This window comes from Carcharodon carcharias, chromosome 2 (assembly GCF_017639515.1).
Source record: "Carcharodon carcharias isolate sCarCar2 chromosome 2, sCarCar2.pri, whole genome shotgun sequence".
NCBI classification, from domain to species: domain Eukaryota; kingdom Metazoa; phylum Chordata; class Chondrichthyes; order Lamniformes; family Lamnidae; genus Carcharodon; species Carcharodon carcharias.
In genome coordinates this window covers 27,058,617-27,073,278 of record NC_054468.1, presented here as the reverse complement: position 1 = coordinate 27,073,278, position 14,662 = coordinate 27,058,617, and the positions used below count along the sequence as shown (strand labels likewise).

Sequence of the window (14,662 nt, the reverse complement as noted above, 5' to 3'; positions counted from 1 at the left end):
TATTTATTGTCCACCCCTAACTACCCTTGAGAAGGTAGTGATGAGCTGCCTTAAACTGCTGCGGTCCATGTGCTGTATTTACACCCACAGTGCTGTTAGGCAGGAAGTTCCAGGATTATGACCCAGCAACAGTGAAGGAATGGCGATATATTTCCAAGTCAGGATGGTGAGTGGCTTGGTGGGAAACTTCCAGATGGTGGTGTTCCCATGCATCTACTGCCCTTGTCCTTCTAGATGGTAGCGATTGTGTTTGGCAGGTGCTGCCTAAGGAGCTTTGGTGAATTCCTGCAGTGCTTCTTATAGATGGTACCCACTGTTGCTACAGTGCATCGGTGGTGGAGGGAGTGAATGTTTGAATGGGGTACGAATCAAGTGGGCTGCTTTGTCCTGGATGGTATTGAGATTCTTGTGTTGTTGGAGCCACACTCATCCAGGGAAGTGGAGAAAGTATTCCATCACACTCCTGATTTGTGCCTTGTAGATGATGACAGGGTTTGGGGAGTCAGGAGGTGATTTTTACTCTCATAGGATTCCCAGCCCCTGACCTGCTTTTGTAGCCACAGTATTTATTTATATGTCTAATCCAGTTCAGTTTCTGCTCAATGGTAACTCCCAGGATGTTGATAGGGGGAGATTCAGTGATGGTATTGCCTTTGAATATCAAGGGACGATGGTTAGATTCTCTCTTGTTGGACTTGGTCATTGCCTGGCACTCGTGTGGCGTGAACGCTACTTGCCACTTGTCAGCCCAAGCCTGGATATTGCTTGGGTCTTGCTGCATTTGGGCATGGACTGCTTCAGTCTCTGATGAGTCGCGAATGGTGCTGAACCATTGGTTCTTTGGCAAAGACAGATGCAGCCCTAATGTTGGTGAAAAAAGGAGATAGTTGAGCTTGGATAGGCTAAGATTGGTAGAGGTGGTATTAGGCTGGCTGAAACGAAAATCAAAAGTTATCAAGGCTGGATGAGGAATTGTAATTGTCTCACCCTTGTGCAAAAAAGGATGTAAGGATAAGCCCAGCAAGTAGTAACTACCAAGTTTAACTTTGGAAGTTTAACTTCCAGCAGCAATGTCCGCTCCAGCAACAACTCCCAGTTACACCAGAGCAAGTCTTCCTGTATCCTTAATTTTCCATAGTTCCTGCCTCCTTGACCAGCAGCTGAACTCCCACCAGCATCCTGCCTCGTGGCTAACAGAGAGCCTGCCGTTGACAGCAGCTGGCTCCCAGTCTGAGAATCTGCCGCTGTCCAGGCTCTCTGAATTTTACTGTCTGAGAGTCTGTAAGTTTGCCCACAGAAAGGGCAACTGCTCTTTCCTTTGTCCTGGTGTGCAAGCTGGCCCTTGAGTTTTAATAGGACTCGCCCTGGACCTCCTGACCCCATAGCAACTCGTGCTCTCACTCATCGCTGGGCAGAACAAGCAGGAGGTCACATGGCTCTCTTCACTGTAGCATTTTTACCTTGAATTAAGAGTTTAAAACACAACCGCCTTATAGAACCTTGGACTTGTAACACCATGGTGAAACTAGCTGGTTATTTAGAACCACTAAGTTTTCGTAATCATAATACCTTATTTGATACCCACAGACCCAGTTTTTAATTTTTCTGACCTAACTGGGCATGAGCCCACCATACTGTTTCAAGCTTCTTCAGTGCGCTTTACTGCAGTTGTATCTCTACTCCTATTTTCTGGGAAATAAAAGTAAGGGCATGGATCAGAATTCAATAGCTGAAAATCATTTGCCTTTAGTGGTATGAAAATTTAATGTCCATTTTTTTGTTTTTCTCTAGGAAGGAGGCAGGATTTGTATATGAAGGTGGCATTTTATTTGAATGCTGAAAAATATTAAATGTTATATTTCATGTAGTCTTAACTTGGAGTATTACTAGCATTGGGGAAAAACTCGAATTGAATGACGTTTTGGTCTGTTTTCATATTGGCATTAGATTGTGAAAGAACTTTTCTTTCAGAGAGAAGATTAAAGTGTGGATAAAGGAGCAAGCCCATAAATTTGTTGATCGTTACTTCACCTCAGAGAATGTGGATGCAAGCAATCCAGCACTGAATGTACTTCAGAGACTTTGCTCTGCCACTGAACAACTCAATTTGCAGGTCTGAATCAGAAGTTTTTGAAAAGCAATATGAATGGTTAATTTGGATAATTGGCTGCAACTTGAAATGGTTTGAGTGGCTGTCCGAACAGTACAATTGTTGGATTCCTGCATTGAGTACCACAGGTTATAATCTTTCACTTCAAAATGTCCCAAACTCTTCGCAGGCAATGATTACTTTTTGATAGCTGTTGTAACCAACTTGAGTACAGCAGCAATGAGATAAATCACCGGGTAATCTATTTTATTGATATTGGTTGAGTGTTACAATCTGCTGAGGGTATTGGAAGAATTCTCCTGTTTAAATGGTGCCATGACATCTTTTGTATTACCTGAGGAAACCAGTAGAGCTTCAGTTTAGTGTCGCATCCAAAAGACAGCACTCCTGACTACACTGGTCCCTCAGTACCACATTAGCAAATCAATATTTATGAGCAAAGTTGCAGTTTACTTGCGTAGAATTAACATTGAATTCACCAAATGAATAAGCACCTGAGACGCCAAATTAATAAGCACCTGAGACCAACCAGGTCTTTATCTTCCAAGTGAACAGTAGTCTTAATTGCATGTGTCCTTTCTGTTCCATGCCAATTGACTTGCCTTTCCTCAAATGTTGGCATCTTCACTGCTTCAATCATGAACTTCATTGATCCCTCTCTGGGCAGTATTTCCCATCTTCCCATCTCCTTTTAGGGAAGACAAACCTCAGACCATTACTGAACAAATTGGACTGAAGTGCATCTTTTCTAAATGGGCACTGCCCTGCTAGAAACAGTGTGGGGAAGCAGAGTCCATAATAAAATCTAAATGGGTTGTGCATGGATAGGTCTTGTGTCACAATGGGTAGCGTCCTTGTCGCTCAGTCAGAAGCACTAGGTTCAAGTCTCATCCCAGGACTTGATAGTCAGGAAGGTGCACTTAAAACAGCCAAACTGGTTGATTATCAACCTTCAAATCCTTCCATCACACACCAATGGCAGACAGTAAAAGCAGGAGAGATTCCAGATCAGCCATGTCATGGAAAAAAATGTTGGAACCTGTACTATCACTATCCATAGCTCCAGACTACAACATGCATGTAAAAATGCATATAGTCACAGCAACCCTGACTCCAAGTGATCCGTAACACCACCAACAATGCATTACTATCTGGAGTATGGAAAATATAAAGAATCATGGGATTGGGACTAAATGCTGAGACCTTTCAGCAAACTGATGCAGGCACAAGGTGTGGAATAGATACTTTTTGTGCTGTAAGAATGCTGATCTTTCCAGGACTTTGCCATTTTGGTTCAAGTGACTGTGGTAATTTCTTTATTGCAATCCACCTAGTACCCAAAATTTTGAACATCTTCCTTTAGTATTTTTAAGCTATGCACTGATGTCTTTACATTTCCCCTCTCCCAAGTACTATAGCATTACTGGGAGCAATCCTGAGATTGCTACCCTACATGTCTTGCTCTTGAACTGTAATGTGGTCTAACTCATAACCTACATCTCCCTAACAATTACTTGATTTTTAATGTCCAGTGATGCACAGCGCATATTCTGCAGTTAGTGCCTTTCAAGCCTATTTGAAGCACTGATTGTCTTTAAAATGGAAGAATTGCATCAGGCTCAACTTAGACTCGTTTTATGTGTCACTGAAGATTCCTGGGGTGCAAGCAGAGGCTCAGAATAGCAGACCTCTAAGCATGTAAAATGGAAATCAAATGAGTGGGTACTCGTTTAATATTAAGAGATTGTATGGAAAGTACTCCCAGCCATTTCAAGTTACACACCATTTATATGAAAGTAATTCTTCTATGTGTACAGTAATGACTCTCATAATTGCATGCCATTATTTAAGCAGCATTGTTTTAACTGTTACAACATTGTATGCAAATTTACGGTATTTTTTTCCCAAAGGTGGATGGTGGGATTGAGTGCCTTTTAGATATCCGCTCAATAGTCTCTGAGTCTGATGTGTCGTCCTTCGAAATCCAGCACAGTGGTTTTGTAAAACAGTTGCTGCTGTATTTGACTTCAAGAAGTGATAAAGACCTTGTGAACCGACATGTCAGGTTGAGGAGGTTCCTTCACGTTTTCTATGGTTGTCCGGTGAGTAGTAACTTCTGATTTCAAAAAGCAAAATACTGCGGATGCTGGAAATCTGAAATAAAAACAAAAAATGCTGGAAAAACTCCACAGGGTCTGGCAGCATCTGTGGAGAGAGACAGAGTTGACGTTTTGAGTCCACATTTTGTTTTTATCTCATGTTTAATTTCTTTGTTAATCTTTTATTAATTTCTTATCCAGGTGGCATCGCATCTGGTTTGCCTAACTCCCATCTTAAACTGATGGTGTGTGAGACAACATTCCCCTCATTCATTAGTTTACTTTAATGTGTTCCTTTTTTGAATTAAGAGAAATGTATTTAAGCAGCCAGCAAGTCAATTAAAAAATTCTTGGGAATATCTATTAGTGAAAATATGCATCAACTGGTACGCCAATGTTGATCGTTACAAGCAAGCATTTTATCACATCAAAATCGTGTCAACTTCCGAAGTGACTGGAGACACATTATAATAAAAGGTTGCAACACTTCAAAGTGTTCCATCACCATTTCAGGGCAACTGGGAATGGACAGTAAAAATAGCCTTACCAGCATCAGCTATGGGATTAGTGAAGGAAAGTATCAGAAGGATCTAGTTGATGTATACAGTGAATTGATTCTTAATTCAGTGTGTTGCATTTTGGACATTACAAGATTGATCTGTCTACTATTTTAAAGGTAAGCTAAAATTAATTTCAGCATCAGTTACTGACACATGGATCCATGTAAATAACTGTAGGATTGAAAATCTCAAGCACTTCAATGAGCAAGTCATATCTGTACATACGTATTAAAAGAGGGAACTGCAGGTTTAGGATGATTGATCAGAGTTGAATGTTTCCCCTCCATATAGCAGTACACGTTTGTCATCTAGTATTTTTTTTGTGTTATTTGATCAGGTGGAGACTGTTCCCATTTATACTGACTTCTGCAATGCTATCCACTATTTATTACAGATAGTTTCTTAAAAGTAGTACTTATATTTAAGAAAAATGCCTCCTGTGCCTTTTCCCTGTGTATAGTGCCCAACACCGCCGCTCCCCCCCTCAACACCCGTGGGGTTGTTGCTAGCCAGTAGTTCAACTGGACCAGACAAATCAACAATTGGCCCGCTGGAGTACAGTAGACCAGAGGTTGGGTACTCTGGCTCACACCCTAACTATTAGTTATAAGGCTGAAGTCTGAAATATGATGGAATATTTGCCATTCACTTAGTTGGGTGGAATTGCAATAACAAAAAAAATTAGCACCATCCAGAACAGGGCAGTTTGTTTGATTAGTGTCCTTGCTGCTGGGTTCTATTAAAGCCTTTATCAATGATGCAGTTTGCTTTCATTATGCATCATTTAGAGGATGTACTACAGCAATTCTTCAATGTTATGTTTACAGCACTTCCTTCTTTAGTAACCTTTGTCAATCTCATTGAAACAGTGTTGTTGGAAAGCTGCTTGCCAGTTTACCTCCAAGTCACATCACCCTGACTTGGATATAAGTCTCTTTCTTCATTGTTGGTAGATCAAAATCCTGGATTTCCTGCTTGACACAATCATGGGAGTGCCATGAGGGCAAGGATTACAGCAGTTCAAGGAAGAGACCCACTATCTTACTGGGACAACTAGGGATGAACAGTAAATTGTGCATTGGCAGTGAGATGCACTTCCAAGGGCGAAAGAAAAGTTGTGCATTGCTGAACAATGACAGTTGATGTGTGGATAGCCTTAGGGTACTTGTTAAGAGGAGAGACGGATTGAGGACCTTGAGTGGAGTATCCTAATTAGGCCTTTGTTTCTCAATTTGATTAACTGACCTGGGTTCAATGCAGACTGGTAAAATTCATAATACTGAACTTAGAAGCAGGAAGGTGTTACACTCTGAGGAGGAAGCCATACGCTTACAAACTGAGTTGGGCGAAACATTTAAATAGAAGGTATAGTGGCATTTATAATTTAAAATGTTGGGATATTCCAAATCTCTCAGCTATTCTGATATAAATGGAGGATTGATGGTTTGCCAGCATAGGATGAGAGAGGTATACATATAGGTCTGTTAACTGTCTATTAAGACTAAGCCATAGCTTGTTTCCTCCTATCCCTTCCTCTAACCAATAAGATTATTTTAAAACATTTGACCAAGTTAAGACTTGCCATTTGCTGCTGTGGGAAATTTGCTGAGTGTCAGCTTTCAAAACCTAGAATCCTACCTCTTCAAACTTCTTCCATCTGAGGGACGCACATAAGCAGTGTGCAGCCAGAGGTGAGGAAGGCATCAAAAACAAATCCCATCAAAGCCCTGATGTACAGTCCCAGCTCCAGGACCAAATCACAGTGCAAGTGCTCAGAGGGAAAGTAAATTTCTTATTAATATCATGACTCTTGGTAAAACTTCATTGTGCTGATGCAACTGTTTACATCTTATTTTTAACTGTACATTTTAGTTTCTTGGTGTAATCAAGATCACTAATTATTGAAAGTTTGATTTTTGGCTAGCTTTGGCTGCTGATTTTTTTTAACACATCCAGTGTATTTGATTCATCTTAAATGATCAGTTTGCATTGACTAGAGGCAGAATTCTTTGGCTAACAGGCTTGTGACAATTTTGAAAAATCTGCTGTAATTGCACACTCTTATCTTTTTAGTTATGTAGGTGCATTGCTATAGTATTTGAATGCTTTTGTCTGCACACCGAGGTATTCTGAACTCTCTCTTCTCCCCCACCACCACCACCACCACCAAACCACTGGTTACTCACAGGATAATTAGGCTAAGATAGCAACTGGATCTAATAGTTATGTATTCCTTCTATTTATAAATTAGCACACTTGTAGATTGTGATATAAATTAAGTATTACGTGTACTATTAAATCTCCCTGTCCTCAAATGGGTAACTATTCCTTGTAATGTTTAACTGTCTCATTCAAGCTGTTCTGCCTTAAGAATTTTGTATATGTTGGTCATGTCATTGGTGTGCCATATGCTTATTTTAGTTCTTCCCAAATAACTTCTTAGACATTTGGTCAATCAAGAAATATAACCAGTAATTGAAGGAGGAATATTAGCCATACCATTAGATATGAAAGTTGGAGAGAAATATAAAAATGAGAATTGTCATTGATTTTTATGTACTTAAGATCTAACCTTGCAGCCTCCAGGAGAGGAACCTCTTGGTCGACTAGAACCTCTAGGCAATGGGCCTTTGCTTGCACTGGTGCACAAAATGAACAACTGTCTGAGCCAGATGGAGCAATTTCCAGTGAAGGTGCATGATTTTCCAAGTGGGAATGGAACAGGAAGCAGGTATTAATTGTGTATTAATTTGACTTTAAATTGCAATATTTCCATATAGTAAAGAAGGTAGGGGTATGTGGGTAGTTGCTCTGCACAATATAGGGCATAATTCTGGAGAAGGGGAAGCCTATAGTTTCCCTGGGGAGCCCGGAGAACCCAGTACTCTTGGTCCACAAAAAAATAAAAAAAACTAGCTTCTAGCCCAACTCTGCTTGTGCCAGATTAACCTAGTGAGGAAGCCACAGGCTCTGCATGCGAGCCCTGGAATGAAATTGCAGAGTAAGTTCTTGATTAATGGCGGGAGTCCCTTTCCATCTGCTCAAATTAGCAAATTAAAATCGCAACCTGTGGCAAGGCAGTAGGATTGGAGGAGCTACATTGCTGTGACCATTTTAACTGCTTGCCCAGCCAATTTTTTGTCTCTGTTAGAATTAGCCCTTTATTATTGGGAAGGTTCCAGCTGGTATTTAGAATTTCTCATACCATTCTATGGTATAATCTGATGGGAGTCTAATGTTGCTGACATGGAATAACTTTGAAAAATGGGGATTGAATAAAATATTACTTTTGAAAAGTGTTCTGTTAGGTTTATGTACAGAGGCTAACTGTTATTCATAATTGAAAGATGGTTTTAGTTGCTTGTCTGTTTTGTGTAATGTTGATTTGATTGGAAAAGCCCTGTAATCAATACCTATGAAAAAGCATGTCTCACTTTATAATTTATAAAAACAAATCTTTTCTTTGCTCAACAGAGGATCACAGGCCCTAAAATTCTTCAATACACACCAGTTAAAATGCCAGTTACAGAGGCATCCAGACAGTACCAATGTCAAGCAATGGAAGGGTGGCCCTGTGAAGATCGATCCATTGGCTTTAGTACAGGCTATTGAGCGCTATCTTGTCGTCAGAGGTGGTGGCTGCTTTATTTCTGTGTTAAGCAGTAAAACTTTATTTTCTTATCTTTGTCTTGTGCTGCAGGCAAATAGTGTTTAATGTTGATAAGTAATGTGCGGTAAAAATGCTTTTGAGGGTAGATGACATTTGTCCAAAAAAAGCATCATTGAATGTCTTCATTTCATTAATTTTAGCAACAGAAATTAACTATTTCACATATAGCCTGGCTTAACTCTGAATGTATGAGTTTTTGATGTATTTATATTACATGGTGGTTTCAAATGCTGACTATCGATAAAGAGCTAGACCACAATTGAAAGAGTTAAACTGGTTACTTTTTTAAGCCGTAATGCCTTAGTCATAAAAGTTGAAGGCCATGGATCCACAATTTAGAAGTATTTTGTATTCTTAGTGGTTTGGTTCTTGTTGCTTCTTTTGATTTGTTATAAATCTGAATACAGAGCATAAATCTCTATCACAGATGAAGGGTGAAGGATAAGCCAGCAACATGCTCTTGGGTCACTATTGATGCTTCTTTGTAACTAGACAGTAGCAAATAATTAAATTAAGCTGGCTTAACCCTGTACTTCCAGTAGCAAGCATATCGGCTAGGTTATTCCTTCAATGTCACACTAGCTGAGATTGAGATTTGTGTATGGAATTTCAAATACACTGCTACCGAGTTGTAGACCGTGCCCTGGCAGATCACTGTTGTTTAGTTGCACTCCAAATTTGGATTTATTAGGCACCACAAGTCTTTAATAAAAAGAAGAGTATTAGAGAAGAATGAATCCTGAAGTGGTTGCAAGCCAAATGATCAATTTTATGATGGGTAAGAGGAAAATTTGGAGAAGCTAGTTTTTCTAAATGAGAGCAAAGCCTGACTGGACACATCCAAGATTTTGTGGGAGATGAAGGAGGAAATTGCTAGTGCCTTGGAAATGATGCATTAGCACTTGTGTGTTGATGTGTGCTAGTGGACTGAGGAGACACCAAAGTAGTACCTGTTTTATTTAAAGGGAGATGAAGAAAGCCTGACGAATTGCATATCAATTATAATAGCTGTACTAGGGATTTTTTAAGTCCCCTCAATTTAAGGATTAAATTGCAATCTATGTTGATGGAGATAACACTTAGAAGTAGCCAGTAAGGATTTCAAATGGAACAATTCTGCTTGACAAACTTCGAGAGATAAGTGTGGTGGATGCAATTGCATGGACTTCAGTAAAATATTTGGGCAAATGTTGGACTGCTTGCATATTAATGGTATGGAATTGGGGGGAAAGGACACTGAACTCACTTATAAAAGGATTCGAAGAGAGAAAACATAGCAATAAACGGCAGCTTTTTAGTGTGGGTTGTGGTGTTGCACAGTGTTCAATTCTGGGGCCATTTCACTATAAATTTAGATACAAGTCTCAAGCAGTTGGTGTCAAATATTTGGTATTGAAATAAAATCTAAATCCTTTAGAAAACCAAAGGAAGCTGCAAAAGGATTTGCTAAGATATGGAAAATGGACTAAAATGCCAGATGGAATTCAGTGTTACTATTTGAGGTGATGCATTTTGGTTAAAAGAACATTGGTAATCATAATCTGAATGGAAGAGGGCTTGGTGCTGTGAAAAAGGAGAATTTTGAGGGTACAGGTTCCCAAGGCATGAAAGGCAGCACCTTAGGGTCATAACAAGAAAAGTTGATGGTGTTTTAGATTTTATCTCTTAAGTATAGAAGCTAAAAGCCAAACTGAAAAACCTGCATAAAACCCTAATAACTGAGTGTATAGGGTTGCAAGTTATAGGAAGGCTGTTGAGGCATTATAGATGCTAAAATATGAATTAATTAGGATGTAACCCAGTCTGAGGAAATATAACTGTTTCAGATTTATATGGTGATTGTATTTGAAACACCTACACCTGTGGAGAGGAGCACATGGTTTGCAGTAATTGAAGGGCCTGGAATGAATGGCTATCGATACAAGATTAAATGAGAAATTTAGAACAGAGAGCAAGTGAAGCCTGTTTCCCCTGTTCTTGGGCTGTGAAATTCAGTTAGAGATTGAGACCAAAACTGAGCATCCAAGAATAAATTGGATGGGTAGATAAACCAAGGAATGAAAAGATATGCGAATAGAGTAGGTTGATTTGATTGAGGCCATTTGCTCATTTAGAGGGTGAATAGCAATGTAACTTGTTACAGATCAAACTGTAAGGGGAGTTGAGAGATTTCCTGGAATAGTTCTAAAGCACTAAATTCTTAGTGTGACCATTTTGCTGGTAGAATCCCAAACATTCCCAAACAGAGTAAATGCGAGTAGGCTCTTTCCACTTAGATTCCCAAACAGAGTAAATGCGAGTAGGCTCTTTCCACTTAGATTCCCAAACAGAGTAAATGCGAGTAGGCTCTTTCCACTTGCATTTACTCTGTTTGGGAATCTGAGTAGGCTCTTTCCACTTAGATTAGGATTTAGGATGAAAGGGGAAAGGTTTAGGGGGAACATTAGGGGGAACTTCTTCACTCAGAGTGGTGAGAGTGTGGAACGAGCTACCATCTGACGTGGTAGATGCGGGCTCGCTTTTAAGTTTTGAGAATAAATTAGATAGTTACATGGATGGGAGAAGTCTGGAGGGTTATGGACTAGGTGCAGATCACTGGGACTAGCGGAATAATATTTCAGCACAGACTAGAAGGGCCTGTTTTCTGTGCTGTAGTGTTCTATGGTTCATTATATTTTTGGAGTGAGTCAAGCCTCTGCCTGGTTTGGTCATGTGTCAGTGTGTTGTAACTTCTAGGTATATTATTTTATATACATATATTAAGGATCACTTGGTTCTGAACTAAGCAGTTCTGAGGTTTGAGCTCCTGTTCTATCCATTTTGTAATCTCTGGTCCTTCTGCAGCAGTGTTTGTCAAGGAATTTTTCTAAGCCACTGCAGATGATTCAGTGCCATTTGCTTATACTTGCACGACTGAAGTCAAATGTCAGAAATAATTTATAGTGACTCTTGTGTTGAGCCCGTTCCCAAAAATTCGCCAATGTGGTGAGCAGAGTTCACTTTTTATAAGTGAAACACTTCTTTGCTCTTGAAATATTTTTCCCCTTTAGATATTTTGTTTCCATGCATCGTCCCTGTCCAAAAGGTTTGTGTATAGCTGCTCATATATTCATTCTGTGGTCAGCTGCTTTGAGGTTGATGAGCAGGGTTGCTCTTGTTTCACTGTCTGTGGGCTGTTTGATACTTCTGTGGTTGAATAGCCAAGCTTAGGGACTTTAAATTGAAAACTTGGATATAAGCCTATATCCTATCAGTTTAGTTGGGCCTTTGCACTGCAATTCATGGTCAATCTTCATATTTATTGATTTGGTATAATTAGTTTTGTAATCTCTCGCCATCTGTGGTTGTCTAAGGTTCAAAAATCTGGGGCTCATGTTGACATAAAGTTTCTGTAATTCAAGGGTATGGAAGAATCCGTGAGGAAGATGAAGATAGCGATGATGATGGCTCAGATGATGAAATTGATGAGTCATTGGTAAGTTTGTTATGTTCATAGTCTGAAAGTAAAAGTGATGTTTGCTGTTGTCAATGTTGTCATCAGGGTTGAGAACCATAAAGGCAAAACTTAAAGATGATTCTGCTGTTAACTGCTTGTGACTTAATCAAATGTTGACTTGTTTTGTAGATAACAAGACTGGTGCCTCAGAGAATTTAATTATTTATACAGTCGTTCATGTTTCAATATGATGTATACATTCTTATTCACAGTGTAAGATAGAACTGTATCACTGAGGCTTTCCTTTTAATGTGGAAGGAGGAAGAGTATGAGCAAAGGTTAAGAAGAAAAATACTCGTGTTTATGCAATCCCTGTTCAGTGTATCCATTGTTTTTGTCCTGAAATGTTGCATTTGTGTCTGATTTGTGAAAGCAATATAGCAAGTCCTCACTTAGCTGTAGCTGCATTCCTGAAAAGTGCAACTTCAAGCGAAACAACTTTAAGTGAATCAGATTTTCCCAATAAAATTAATGTAAAAAGCTATAGTTGAGTTCTGTAGGACCTGTGTCATCACAAAATATAAGTTAAAATACTTTACTTTGCTTAAATTCTTACTGGTAAATGAAATAACAAAATGAATTTAAAAATAAAAAATATGCTGACTTTCTACTTGCCTCCTGCTTGCCGTTGATCCTGCTCATGAAACCTCCAACTCCCTGTCTCCCCCTCTTGCCGATCCTCCAGCTGGCAGCCTCTCCTGTTCCCTGACCCCCTCAGTTGCTGCAGACCCTTCCTCTCGCCAAACCCCCCACTCCCCGTCTTTCCCACTTACTGCTTTCCTCTCCCAAACCCTTGCTGTGAGCAAGGGCTCTGGAGATGAGTGACAAGAGGCAGGAAGAGCAGCTTCGACTTGCAGAAAGTAAGTCGCAAGTTGGAGGGTCAGAACAGTAGAAGCTGCTCCAAAATGGCGTCAATCAGGCCATGTGGCACCATGTCAGATTCGGCACAAAACAACTTTAAAGCACAGCTCCGATGCTGAACGTGAATACAGCTCACATTAACTGACAAGGCAAAGCAACTTAAAATGGAGAAACTTAAAACTGATTTACTATAATTTGGAGAATTTTGCACCATTATCTTGCTGTTGGGCTCATGACTCTTTCCTGCAATTGGATCCACTTTTGAGTCTATCCGTTGTTTAGTCACTAGTTGTATTAATCCAAGTAAAATTCAGGTGTTATTTCAGAAGTAATGACCAATCTAGGTTCTCATAATGGGTGAATAGATGGGAGCATCAGTGGCAGCAGTTCTCTTCCCACTCTGTTCCTGGTTAAGTTTGATTTTATTTGGTTCAGCTGTTTTGCCTGGTGCCAGAATATGGTGACAGTGTATTTAAACAATTGTTAAAACATGCTGCAGTATGCTTCTTTGTCACAAGATGGTGCAATTTTGATAGAGCAGGCTAGATGTTGTGAAACCATGAAATTTTATGCAGTATGCTTCAACATGCTTACAATTTTGTACAACTTAATGAATTCTGCAAGTTCATTTCATTCTTGTTCATTTAATTCTTTCAAGTTCATTTTCCTTTAAATGGTTTCCCTGTCAACATTTCACCTTTCCTACAAATTGGTCTTTTCAAAGTGTTTCTTATCCTTGCACCTCTTACTGTATTAAATATCAATTGCTTTATAAATTGCAGGAGTGACCATTCAGCCCCTCGAGCCTGGTCTGTCATTTTCAGATCATGAGTGATCTGTACCCTAACATCCTCCATCCATCTGCCTGGGCCTCATATCCTTAACACCTTTGGCTAGCAAAAGTCTGTAGATCCCAGGTTTGAAATTACTCATTGAGCTAATGTCTGCTTTTTTGGGAGAGGATTCCACACTTGTACTGTCCTGTGAAGTATTTCCGAGCTTCCCTCCTAAAGGCCTGGCTCTGATTTTATAATTATGTCCTTTTGTCCTAGATTCCACCAGAAGTTTCTTTCCACCTCCCCAACACAAGCCTACTTTATCCAACCTGTCCTCATAATCCAACCCTTGGGGCCCTGGTAAACTTTCTTCTGATTCTGCATTGCACTCCTTCAAGGCCATTAAGTCCATTGTACATTGTGCCCAGAACTGTGCGCCGTATTCCAGATGTGCATTAACCAGGGCTTTACATAGCTGTACCAAACTTCCTCATCATTATATTCTAGCCCTTTAGACAGCATTCCATTAGTCTTTTTGATTTCTTTTTGTACCTGACTACAATGTTTTAATGGCCTACATACATGGACCCTTAAACTTCTTTTGACCACCCTCCCCTCACTGTTCCTAGATTTTCACCATTTAAAAACAAATGCCCTGAACTATCCTTAGCCTAAAATGAATTACCTTATGATCCCTGAATTGGAATCCATGTGCCACTGTTTTGCCCAGTAATTGAATCTATCGCTGTGTCTCATTTTGTGCCCTCGCCTACACTTATTATGCCACCAAACTTTTGTCATTGACAAATTTGATATATAGCCTGTAAGGATAGGCTGACCAGAACAACATTCCTTCATCCATTTAGCCTTATGAGAGCATAAAGTACAGAAACCAAAGGAGGCACTCTTGTAACTCTCTGTAGCTGGACTGCAAGTGGAAGTTAAGTACTTGAATTACTTTGGTAATGAGTCTACTTATAAGTGCCCAATACTTGTGTTCCAGGCAATCTGGCAAGTGCAGCCTTGACCCCATACATCATTCTTCAGTCAGACATAGTTACTACCCATGCCTAGTTAATCTGACCTCCAT

General features: G+C 39.8%; 1 protein-coding gene across 10 annotated transcripts in view; it reads left to right on the top strand.

The window, feature by feature from the left end:
- trip12 (thyroid hormone receptor interactor 12) overlaps positions 1-14,662 on the top strand; it is a 150,400-nt gene that overhangs the window by 106,821 nt on the left and 28,917 nt on the right. For 8 of the 10 annotated variants that reach the window (XM_041213852.1, XM_041213844.1, XM_041213870.1 and 5 more), the window contains 5 exons: positions 1,972-2,113; positions 4,021-4,212; positions 7,349-7,500; positions 8,244-8,431; positions 11,841-11,914. In XM_041213852.1, coding sequence (XP_041069786.1) covers positions 1,972-2,113; positions 4,021-4,212; positions 7,349-7,500; positions 8,244-8,431; positions 11,841-11,914 — 748 coding nt within the window. The remainder of the gene's footprint in view (positions 1-1,971; positions 2,114-4,020; positions 4,213-7,348; positions 7,501-8,243; positions 8,432-11,840; positions 11,915-14,662) is intronic. The other 2 variants (XM_041213915.1, XM_041213887.1) reach the window with 1 other exon arrangement.